Raw genomic sequence first — 12,428 nt, forward strand, 5'->3', positions numbered from 1 at the left:
AAAAAAAAAAAAAAAAAAAATCACCTTAGAGAAATCCCCCTTAATTACCCTAACACCAGGTCTCCCATTCTCCATTTCCTCTTCTCTTATTTTATTTATTTATTTATTTATTTTGAGACAGAGTCTCATTCTGTCACCCTGGGTAGAGTGCCCTGGCATCATCATAGCTCACAGCAACCCCAAACTCTTGGGCTGGTGATCCTCTTGCCTCAGCCTCCTGAGTAGGACTACAGGCACCCGTTGTCTTATTTTTATTTGTAGTAGTTGTCTGATGCTATGAATGCATTTGTTTATTAGCTATCTTCCCAGTGAGACTGTCAGCTCCCTGAGAGCAGAGAATTTTACCCGTGTTATTCTAGCTATGCATCTGGATCCGAACACAGCCGGTGTTCATTAAAGATTTACTGATGCACCTGTGAAAGGGCCATACGACTTTATACTGCCCTGGCCTTCTGGGGTGAAGTCTCAGCTCCTCTCCCTTATTAACTATTGGCTAAAGCCCCTGAATCTCAACCTTCTTTTTTTTTTTTCTTTTTTGAGACAGAGTCTCACTCTGTAGCCTTGGGTAGAGTGCTGTCATTACCTCACAGAAACCTCAAACTCCTGAGTTCAAGCAATCCTCTTGCCTCAGATGACAGGCATGTGCCACTATGCCTGGCTATTTTTTTCTACTTTTAGTAGAGATGGGGTCTCACTGTTGCTCAGGCTGGTCTTGAACTCCTGAGCCAAGTAATCCACCTGCCTCAATCTCCCAAAGTGCTAGGATTACAGGTGTGAGCCACTGCACCCGTATTTTTGTTGTTATTGTTGACACAGTCTTACCCTGTCGCCCTGGGTACAGTGCCATGGCATCACAGCTCACTCTTGGGCTCAAGAAATCCTCTTGCTTCAGCCACCCAAGTAACTAGGACGACAACACTGGCTAGTTTTTCTATTTTTAGTAGAGATGGTGGTCTCACTCTTGCTCAGGCTGATCTTGAACTCCTGAGCTCATGCGTTCCACCCACCTCAGGCTGCCAGAATGCTAGCATTGTAGGCATGAGCCACTGCATCTGGTCTGAATTTCAACCTTCTAACTCAGAAATGGGGATAATAATCCTTATGGGAAGGATTTCATTTCAGAAAAAAATGCTTTAAAAGGTTACACAGGTTTTTAAAAAAAATCATGTATCTGTTATTAACACATTAAATGCCATGTGAGTTGTATTTAATTTATGCTAGTTTTAAGCTTGGTGCCACATGAAGCATATATAACTCACATATCTCTTGCAAATTGACATACTAGGAAAATGATTTTCCCTGGGGTCACAGTGTTTTATTAGGTTAAGAGGCCTGTGAGTTATATATGCTTCATGAGGCCACAGCTCAACATGGCAGTTAATATGCTTGACCTAAAAACACACTGGGTCCCCAGGGGAAAAAACTATTTTCCTAGCGTGGCAGTCAATGTGTTAAAATATTTTTGTGTACATATCCTCAGCAATGATAGTTATTTATACATGTATTACTGTATCTTTTTTTTTTTTTTTCTGAGACAGAGTTTCACTTTATTGCCCTGGGTAGAGTGCCATGGTGTCACAGCTCACAATAACCTCCAACTCCTGGGTTTAGGCGATTCTCTTACCTCAGCTTCCCAAGTAGCTGGGACTACAGGTGCCCACCACAACTCCCGGCTGTTTTTTTGTTGCAGTTTGGCTGGGGCTGGGTTTGAACCCACCACCCTCGGTATATGGGGCCGGTGCCCTACTCACTGAGCCACAGGCACCACCCATATTACTGTATCTTTACATTTATTTATACAAGTATTAATAATACTGTATTAGAGCAAGCATGGTGGCTCATTCTTATAATCGTAGCACTTTGGGAGGATAAGGTGGGAGGATAACTAGAGGCCAGGAGTTTGAGATCAACGTGGGCAACATAGTGAGATGCCACTCTACAAAAAATAATTATAATAAAAAAAATTAGGCAGGTGTGGTGGTAGGCACCTGTAGTCCCACCTATTCTGGAGGCTGAGGCAGGAGAATCATGAGTCCAGAAGTTTAGGGTTGCTATGAGCTAGACTGACACCATGGCACTCTATGCAGGGCAACAGAGTGAGACTGTCTCAAAAAAAACAAGAGATCGAGTTGGGTGGATTGCTTGAGCTCACAAGTTCAAGACCACCCTGAGCAAAAGTGAGATCCCATTTCTAAAAATAGCTGGGCCGGCTCAGTGCCTGTGGCTCAAGTGGCTAAGGTGCCAGCCACATATACCTAAGGTGGCGGGTTTAAACCTAGCCCGGGCCCACCAAACAACAATGACGGCTGCAACCAAAAAATAGCTGGGCGTTGTGGCGGGCGCCTGTAGTCCCAGCTACTTGGGAGGCTGAGGCAGGAGACTTGCTTGAGCCCAGGAGTTGGAGGTTGCTGTGAGCTGTGATGCCACACACTCTACCCAGGGGTGACAGCTTGAGGCTCTGTCTCAAAAATAAAAAATAAAAATAGCTGGGCCTTGGTGCCAGTGCCTATAGTCCCAGCTACTTGAGAGGCTGAGGCAAGAAGATCACTTGAGCCTAAGAGTCTGAGGTTGCCATGAGCTATGATGCATGGCACTCTACCAAGGGCAACAAAGTGAGACTCTGTCACAAAACAAAACACTGTTCCAAGTGACCAATCAGTACCTAAGGGATGTGACTTAAAAATATGAAATGCTTCATAAATTTGCATGTCATTCTGCCCAGGATCTAGAGATGCTAATCTTCTCTGTGTTGTTCCAATTTTAGCATATGTGCCACCAAAATGAGCAGCACTATGTTGCCCTCAGTAGAGTGGAGTCACAGCTCACAGCAACCTCAAACTCTTGGGCTTAAGGGATTCTCTTGCCTCAGCCTCCCAATTAGCTGGGACTACAGGTGCCTGCCAGAACATCTGGCTATTTTTTAGAGATGGGGTCTCCCTCTGGCTCCGGCTGGTCTCAAACTCGTGAGCTCAAGCAATCCACCTGCCTTGGCCTCCCAAGTGCTGCAATTACAGGCACGAGCCACTGCAGCTGGCCCCAGTATTACAATTTTAATATAGCGTTTTTTAACATTGTTTTTGGCACCCTCTGTATAAGGTGGTGTTAGCCCATTGTAGAGATGAGAAAGTTGAGGTTTGCTGGAGGGAAAGAGCTTTCCCAATGCTTCTTGGAGCATTCTGTGGGTACCTCTGGGCTTTGCCTCCCTCGCCTTCCTCTTCTTCACTGGCATGAAGGGCATTCTCTGAATGGGAGCCTGGGATGACACCGGAGTCATCTGACTCATCTATGAGGGAGCTCTTGTCAGCCTCGCTGAAATCAGTAGCCTCTTCCATTGGCACATCTGGGAGACATGGAGCCATCAGAGAGTCCTCTACCCAGTCCTGCCATGCCCTCTTACCTTCATTGATGAAAGGGTCCTCTCAGTTTCCCCTGACCTATTACCTCCATTGATGAGAGCCTCCCCCAGGCAGTCGTTAGGGACTCGGGTAGCACAGCGTTTGTGACAGTTAAACTTGCAGTCTAGTAGGAAGACAGGGAACAAGGAGAAAGAGAGGTTACCTATAAAGGTTGAACATTGACCCCCTAACCTGCAAATTTAAAGGAGTCTGCTTTTTCTGTCTGGATTAGAAAATCTGGCTTCCTCCTCCTTAGTCACTTCTCTCCAGTGAGCCAATGGTTTCCTCATCTATGAAGAGAGGAGATTAAGTGGGAATACTTTGGGCTACACTCAAAATGCTTATGCCTATAAGGATCTAATACTGTAAGTTTCCACTAACCTAGACTCCAAAATCTAGAATGTAATGGGTTTTAGCATTCTATGACTCTAGACTCTAGGGCTGGGCTTCTCACACTTTGGTGCTATTAACATTTTGGGCTGGATAATAACTTGTTGTTGGAGGCTGTTCTGTGCATTGTAGGATATTTAATGACATCCCTAACCTGCATACCACTGGATGCCAGTAGCATCATCCCAGTGTGACAAATAAAAATGGTTCTAAACCATTGCAAACATCTCGTGGGGCAAAATTGCTCCTGGTTGAGAACCACTGCTCTAGAGTTTGATGACTCCGAGGTTCTAGGCCACTACATATCAAAGATTCTAGAGTTTGCTGAAAACCTACTTTTGAAAGTTCTATGGTTCTAGATTTCAAAGGCTCCAGAGTTTGATGTTCAAGTTTCTAGAATTCTATATGTCAATGATTCTATAATTCTATGATTCTAAGACTCCTTTTATTTATTTATTTTTTGAGACAGAGCCTCAAGCTGTTGCCCTGGGTAGAGTGCCGTGGCATTACAGCTCACAGCAACCTCCAACTCCTGGGCTCAAGTGATTCTCCTGCCTCCGTCTCCCAAGTAGCTGGGACTACAGGTGCCTGCCACAATGCTCAGCTATTTTTTGGTTGCAGCTGTTGTTGTTTGGCAGGCCTGAGCTGAATTCAAACCTGCTAACTCAGGTGTACATAGATGGCACCTTAGCTGCTTAAGCCACAGGTGCCAAGCCAAGACTCCTTTTTTTTTTAAAGACTATTTAGTGTCTGAGGTTTCATGGTTTCATATATCTAAACTCAAAAAGTTGACAATTCTATAATTCTTGATTTCTCTTCCTCTGATTCCAAGGTTCTAGGATTCTATATGTCTAAGATTGTAGAATTTGATTTCTCTATGGTTCTTTAGTTCTAAAATTATAAAATTCCAGTATCTGATCGTTCAAAGTTCTAGGAGTCTACATTTATAAGATTCTAGAATTTGATGATTCCAAGATTATAACTTTCTAGACTTCTAAGACTCTCAAATTTGATGCATTTAAGCTTCTGTTATTCTGAAATCCCCTAGTTCCAACTTTCTACTATTATGAGAATCTGTAACTCAGTAAGTCAACAATTATGGCCTAAAGTTCTGTTGTTATTTTAGTTGAACTCTATGATTCCAGAATTCTTTTATTGATTCTTTTTTTTTTTTTTTTTTTGTGAGAGAGTCTCACTATGTCACCCTGGGTAGAGTACCATGGTGTCACAGCTCACAGCAACCTCATGCTCTTGGGCTTAAGCAATTCTCCTGCTTCAGTCTCCTAAGTAGCTGGGACCACAGGCACCTGCCACAACGGCTATTTTTTAGTTGGAGTTGTCATTGTTGTTTGGCAGGCCTGGGCTGGGTTTGAATCCACCAGCTCCAGTATATGTAGCTGGTGCCCTAGTTGCTGAGCTACAGGTGCCAAGCTGATTCCAGAATTCTTAACTCCTGTCTCTAGGGTTCTCTAATTCTAGAATTCTCAAGCCATACAGTTTTAGAATTCAATGCTAAGTCCTTTATGAATCCAGATTTCTTAGGTAGTAGGATTCTAAGGTTCTGCAAAATAATATTCTAAAATTTCAGAATTCCAAAGGTTCCAGACTGCCAGGATTCCTGAGGCCCTGTGTTCTTAAGGATCAGAATCTCACCTGTGCTGAGATTCCTGCGTCCTGCCACTAATCCTGATTATTAGGGGAAGGGGAGGTTCTGCCCAGTCTATCTTCCCAGTCAAGGCCCCACTCACCCTTGCACTGCAGGCCCTGCCGGAACAGGCCCTTGAGAAGTTTCTTACAGGCCTGGCAAACGGTGGGTCGTGTGTAACTGTGAATGAGGAAGGTGTGGGGCACCTTGACCTTGGAGAGCAGCATCTTGTCCAGCTCAATCGGGCGGCCGGTGTAGGATGAGACAGAAGAAGAGGAGGAGGAGGACGGGGGCCGGCGAGGCAAGAGATCGGTGGTGCTGCGGCTCTGACGAGAGTAGGAGGGAAACATGCTCCCATGCTGGTGCCCTGTCACCCCCCAGCCACCAACCCATCCCCACTCCCCGAACCCTCACCAGCTCGTCAGCCATACAAGGCAGAGATTCGGAGGTGCCAAGCCGCACTGAGTGGCCACTGGCCAGAGACGTGGATGACAAGCGCCTCTTGCGGGCCCCGCTGCAGTTGTTGGGGATGCTGAAGGCGCAGCGCTTGTGGTAGTTCAGCCCGCAGCCTGAAGGGGGCACCAGAGAGTCACAGACAAAGCCTCCGTCCCCCGTAGGCCTGTCACCCCTGTAGAGTGGAGTCACAGCTCACAGCAACCTCCAACTCCTGGGCTCAAGCGAGTTTCCTGCCTCAGCCTCCCAAGTAGCTAGGACCACAGGCGCCCGCCACAGTGCCCGGCTACCTTAGCCGGTTGAGCTATAGGCGCCGAGCCCTGTCACCCCTTCTTGAGCAGCTCTGCCCTCTCCAACCAACCACCCACTCAGCCCTGTCCCTTTATTTCCCTAATTCAATCCCCTCCAAGAAGCACTACTCTCTTTAAGAGTACAAACCCTTGGCTCCTTCCCTAGTTCCAGTTTGCAGCCTCCCTACCCACCCCACCCCCCCAGTCCTGCAAACCTCCGAACATGCAACCACACTGCCCCCCACTCTACCTCTTCCCACCACCAAGAAGGTCGCTCCCAAAGCTCTGCCCCAGCCCCATTCCTCTATGGTTAGCATCTCCCTTGAATCCTCTCCAAGGACTGTGTACCTCTATCTCTGTCCCACCCTTTTCTGTGCCCCGCCCTACCCCCAACTTTCCAAGAGAAGCCCCCTTTCCCCAGCAACCCCGCAAAATTCAACATCAACCCTCCAGGTCTGCTCATCCCTTCATGTGGCCCCCCCTTTCTCTTTTCTGTAGGCCTGGAATCTAGGAGATCCCTTAGGGAACCTCTTAGTGTGATTAAAGTCAATGAAAAACAGCAAAAACCCCATTCAGGCGGAACTGCTAATGGCCCAAACCCTCTGGGAAATGAAAGGCTGGGTCACCCCACCAGTTGCAGAAATGAAGGCTGTAACAGTTGTACTTCCTTCTTGTTTCATTATGAATATGTGTGTATACAAAGTAATTTCTTCTTCCCTCTTTCATCCTCTGATCATCTAAGATTTATTAGTAATAGTTAACGCTATATAATGGTATTTAAGTTACAGGTTATTAAAGGAGAAGAGTGCCTATCACCTAAAGACTTTGCATCGTCTTCTGGGGAAGGGATTTTCAGTTATACTCAGGATAGCTGTATCGCATGAGGCAGAAGTATGACTTCATTATTGTTCATATTTTTATTTTTTCTTAAATAATTTTTAGTTTTTAAAGAGTCAGGATCTCATTCTTCCTCAGGCTAGTCTCAAACTCCTGACCTCAAGTGATCCTCCTGCTTCAGCCTCCCAAGTACTAGGATTACAGGTGTGAGCCATTGGGCCCAGCTTGTGTGTATATATATGTACATATATAGTATATGTGTATATATGTATATATTTCTTTTTTTGTAGTAGTTGAGACAGAGTCTCACTCTATCACCCTGGGTACAGTGCCATGGCATCACAAACCACAGAAACTTCAAACTCTTGGGCTCAAGACATCCTCTTCCCTTAACCTCCTGAGTAGCTGGGAATACAGGCCCCTGCCACAACACCCAGCTAGTTTTTCTATTTTCAGCAGAGGCAGGGTCTCACTTTTGCTCAGGCTGGTCTGGAACTTGAAGTCCGGAGCTCAGGCAATCCACCCATCTCATCCTCCCAGAGTGCTAGGATTACAGGTGTGAGCCACTGCACCTGGACTATTTTATTGCTTTTTATTTTAAAACTTCACGTTAGGGTCGGTTTACACCTGTATACTAGCACTTTGGGAGGCTGAGGCAGGAGGATCACTTGAGGCCAGGAGTTCAAGACCAGCCTGAGCAACATAGCAAAACTCTTTCTCTACAAAAATGTTTTTAAAATAAGCAAATCAGGCTCAGCGCCTGTAGCACAGTGGTTATGGCACCAGCCATATACACCCAGGCTAGCAGGTTCAAACCTGGCCCACGCCTCCTAAACAACAATGGCAACAACAAAATAGCCGGGCATTGTGGCAGGTGCCTGTAGTTCCAGCTACTTGGGAGGCTGAGGCAAGAGAATTGCTTAAGCTGAAGAGTTTGAGGTTGAGGCTGGGGCAGCTGGGCACAGTAACTCATGCCTATAATCCTAGCACTCTGGAAGACCTAGGTAGGTGGATGGCTTTACCTCATGAGTTCATGACCTTGTCTCTACTAAAAATAGAAAAACTGAGGCAGTAGAATTGCTTGAGCCCAAAAGTTGGAGGTTGCTGTGAGCTACAATGCCATAGCACCCTACCCAGGGTAAAGTATAACAGCTTGAGACTATGTTTGGAAAAAAAAGAGACTGGGGCAGAAGGCTTGCTTGAGCCTAGGAGTTTGGGGCTGCAATGAACTATGACAGTACCACTGTACTTCAGCAATGGAGCAAGGCCTATCTTTAAAATAAATAGTCAACATCATCCATGGAGGAATTAGGCTCAAGTTTCCTACTGGATCTACTATATTCTTGCTCTAATACATCTCCAGTGATTCCAAATGACTCCAGGATCACTTTCTATTCTGGAGCACAGAATGTTCTTCCGCTCTTTGGAAGCCTCTTTCAGAACACCTTGAGAAGCATGCCTTCTAGTGGCCTACCCCATAGAAGCTTTCCCGTTCAATACTTCTCCATGTGGGCACCGTCTAGGATGCATGCTGTAACACTGTGCAGGCTGTTGGTGCTACAAGAGGAGCCTAAACATGGCGAATAATCTTTGAATACAGGAACCACTTCCGGGTGTTAGCCTTTAATTGCTCATATGCAATTTCAGAATCTTATCTATAACTTACAATATAAGGATCAAGATAGGGTCAGACTCCCATTAGAAGGTGTCAATGGCATTGAGTGCAGTCATTTGGTTCTCTCTTGCAACCATAAGAACTTGGACCATCATCCATGAAGCTAGGCCATCGAAGTCCATGCTGAGAACCCATTATAACTTGATGACACTAGGGTTGTCCCATGACAAAGGGTGCATATGCTGAGACCTTGAGAATTGGTTGTATTGCATACATGATGATAGTGTTGATAATAACTTTAAATGTACTGAATTGGTTCCTATAGGCTTAATATTACCCCTAGAGTTCTTAAATAATACCACAAGTACACTTAGGGCTGGGACATAGGGTACTGGAGAGTGGATTTCTGTATGAGCATGGCAGGGGTAGAGCTCCTCTCTTAGACATGGTAGCTAATGGAATAGCTGAGAATATGCCTCTAATTAGTAGGGGCTGCTACTAGGGTGTGTGAGATGAAGATGCAGACTATCATCACACAATGAATGGTCATCATCTACTGTGCATCCTCACAGCCAATAAAGGTGCCTGTCATCTGGTAGAGCCCCCATCTCAGTGTCCTCACTCACAAGCATTAATAACAGCAATAGTGAACCTATAGATCTTGACATTTGGGGTGAATCTTGAGACATCTAGGCTAAAGGAATACTATGTGTTCCTTTATTTTTATTAAATATAAAGTAAAGAGATGCATATGGGTGCTGTTATGAACTGAATGTCTATGTCCTCCCCTTCCCCCCATTCAAATGTTGAAGCCCTAATCCCTGTGTGACTATTTGGAGGTAGGACATTTATGAAGGCAATTAAGATTAAATAAGGGAGGCTGGGCGCAGTGGTTCATGACTGTAATCCTAACACTCTGATAGGTCAAGGTGGGAGGGCTACTTGTGGTCAGAAGTTTGAGACTAGCCTGAGTAAAGCAAGACTACCATCGCTATTAAAAACCTAGCCAGGCACCTGGCTACACCTATAGACACAGCTACTCAGAAAGCTGAGGCAGGAGGATTGCTTGAGTCCAGGAATTTGAGGTTGCTAAACAGGGGGCCAGTTCACTGTCCCTCAGACCATTGGAGGGCCAGACTGTGGGCCCTGAGACGAGTCGGCTGCTAAGCAGGACAGGCATAAGCAGGCCAGGCAGCGGCAGCAAAAACACCTGGTGGGCCAGATAAATGTCCTAGGCAGGCCACGTGTGGCCTGTGGGCTGTAGTTTGAGAATGCCTGAGCTAGGCTGAGCCTATGGCACTCTGTCTCAGGGGAGAGAGTGAGACTCTCTATCAAAAGAAGAAAAAAAATTTCACAACCAATAAGTGAGGGAGATGATCCTGGCTTATCTGGGTGAGTTAGTTCAATCAGCTGAAAGGTTTAGAACTAAGACGTTCCAGATGAAGAAATTTCACCTGTGGTTAGCTGCTCCAGATTGCGCCTAAGAGTTCCAGCCTATCCTACGGATTTGGGAGTTGCCTAACTAACTCCTACAATCCTGTAAGCCAATTCCTGCAACAAATCTCTCTCTCTCTCTCTCTCTTTTTGAGACAGACCCTTAAGCTGTCGCTGGCATCACAGCTCACAGCAACCTCCAACTCCTGAGCTCAAGGGATTCTCCTGCCTTAGGCTCCCAAGTGGCTGGGAGTACAGGCCACTGCCACAACGCCTGGCTACTTTTTGGTTGCAGCAGTCATTGTTGTTTTGGCGGGCCTGGGATGGATTTGAACCCACCATCTCACGTGTATGTGGCTGGTGCCTTAGCCTCTTGAGCCACAGGCGCCCAGCCAACAAATCTCTTAACATGTATCTGCTATGGTCTCTGTTTTCTCTGCTCCGATCCCTGATACAAGCCCTGCCCTCTTCCCCCAGCCACATGTCCTCCCACAGACTCTGCCCAGTGGGCCCCTATTTCTCCCTCCCAGACCCACCACTTAGGCTGGGTCCCCAGATCACAGCCCCTCCTAGGCCCCTAACCCTTCTCTCCCAGCCTCCATTTCTGGGCTTTCCCCCCTCCCTCCCCGCGTAACTTTTAGGCTCCGCCTCCAGATCTGAGCCCTGCCCAAGCCCCGCCCCTCTTTATCTCGCTTCCAGCCCCGCCCTGTCCTCCCAATCTCAGTCGGTCCGCCCTAGGCTCCGCCCCAGAGAAAGGCCCCGCCCCCAGGCCCCCGCCTCTTACCGTCACACTTGAGGCCTTGGCGCACTAAGCCAAAGAGCATCTCCCCGCAGTGGTCGCAGAAAGCAGGTGCCCGGTAGGAGTGCACCGTCAGGGCGTGCGGGCGGATCTGGAAGTCCTCGAATGTGGCTGAGGCTGCAGGCAGCACAGAAAAGTGGACGCTTGAGCAGGAACCGGCCAAAGCTATTTCAGCTCCCTCTATTCCTAGGTTTCTCATAGTCCTCCCAGTAGCAAGGTTTGATCTTTCCTTTCTTCATTCATTTACTCTCATTGTACATTCTGCCGGGGTTCAAAACCCTACTCAACCATCGGACAAAACACCTATATACCTTTGCCAGGGCTTGGGGTGGAGTGAGAAATGGGAAGTTGTTTAATGCTTCAGTTGTGCAACAAGAAAACAGTTCTGGAGATAGGCTGTACCACAGTGTGGCTGTCCTTAACTGTTAAAAATGACAACTTTTATGTTATTATATTTTACCACCATAACAAATTTTTTAATTAAAAATACCAACTAACCAGGCTGGGTGCGGTGGCTCACACCTGTAATACTAGCACTCAGAGAGGAAGAGGAGGGTGGACTGACCAGCCTGAGCAAGAGCAAGACCTCATCTCTACTAAAAATAGAAAAACTAGCTGGGTGTCCTGGCTGGTGCGTGTAGTCCCTGCTACTTGCTACTCGGGAAGCTGAGGCAAGAAGATTGCAAGTTTGAGGTTGCTGTGAGCTATGATGACACCATGGCACTCTGTCTACCCAGGGCAACAGAGTGAAACTCTGTCTCAAAAGAAAAAAACAAACCCAGCTAATCAAACAAACTGGATAGAAACCTAGTGTCCCACCCTCACCCTCATTTATTTGGCGCTCTAGGCCAAAGAGCATCTCCCCGCAGTGGTCACAGAAGAGTTAAATGATAACTATTATGTTATTATATTTTATAATATAAGTATATATTTATTATAAAATATATATAATAAAATATATCTTTATTATAAAATATAATAATATAAAAGTTATCATTTAATAGTTAAGGACAGCCACACTGTGGTACAGCCTATCTTTTTGACCTAATAAGTCTCAGGTAGGGCCTGAGCATCAGGAAGGGGAACAAATACTGTGTGCGTGAGTTTTCTCACCTTTAAAGAGAAAAGCCAGGCCAGACACAGTGGTTCATGCCTGTAATCCTAGCACTCTGGGAGGCAGAGGTGGATGGATTGCTTGAGCTCATGAGTTAAAGACCAGCCTGAGTAAAATCGAGACCCCGTCTCTACTTAAAACAGAAAACCTGAGGCAAGAGGATTGATTAAACCCAAGAGTTGAAAGTTGCTGTGAGGTATGATACCAAGGCACTCACTCTATCCAGGGCAACAGCTTGAGAATTTGTCTCAAAATAAATAAATAAATAAATAAATAAAAATAAAAATAAGCAGAAAAAAGCAACAAAACATATTGAGCACTGTTCTAGGTGAACAGAACAGACAAAGACTTTGCCTGGCCTCTAGTAGAAAGACAGACAAAATAAACAAAATCGGCTCGGCGCCTGTGGCTCAAGCGGCTAAGGCGCCAGCCACATACACCTAAGGTGGCGGGTTC

At 46.1% G+C, this 12,428-nt stretch overlaps 1 protein-coding gene and 1 pseudogene across 2 annotated transcripts in view; both read right to left on the reverse strand.

Moving 5' to 3' along the window:
- The window catches only part of PRKD2 (protein kinase D2), a 47,581-nt gene that overhangs the window by 25,417 nt on the left and 9,736 nt on the right, over positions 1–12,428 (reverse strand). For both annotated transcript variants that reach the window (XM_003799540.3, XM_023519005.1), the window contains 5 exons: positions 10,844–10,975; positions 5,845–5,999; positions 5,534–5,756; positions 3,442–3,519; positions 3,187–3,340 (listed from right to left, as the gene is read on the reverse strand). In XM_003799540.3, the coding sequence (XP_003799588.1) occupies positions 3,187–3,340; positions 3,442–3,519; positions 5,534–5,756; positions 5,845–5,999; positions 10,844–10,975 (742 nt within the window). The remainder of the gene's footprint in view (positions 1–3,186; positions 3,341–3,441; positions 3,520–5,533; positions 5,757–5,844; positions 6,000–10,843; positions 10,976–12,428) is intronic.
- Positions 2,679–2,791, reverse strand: LOC111728363 (annotated as a pseudogene).

Source organism: Otolemur garnettii, unplaced genomic scaffold, assembly GCF_000181295.1.
Source record: "Otolemur garnettii isolate 467f Iridium unplaced genomic scaffold, OtoGar3 scaffold00152, whole genome shotgun sequence".
Taxonomy (NCBI): domain Eukaryota; kingdom Metazoa; phylum Chordata; class Mammalia; order Primates; family Galagidae; genus Otolemur; species Otolemur garnettii.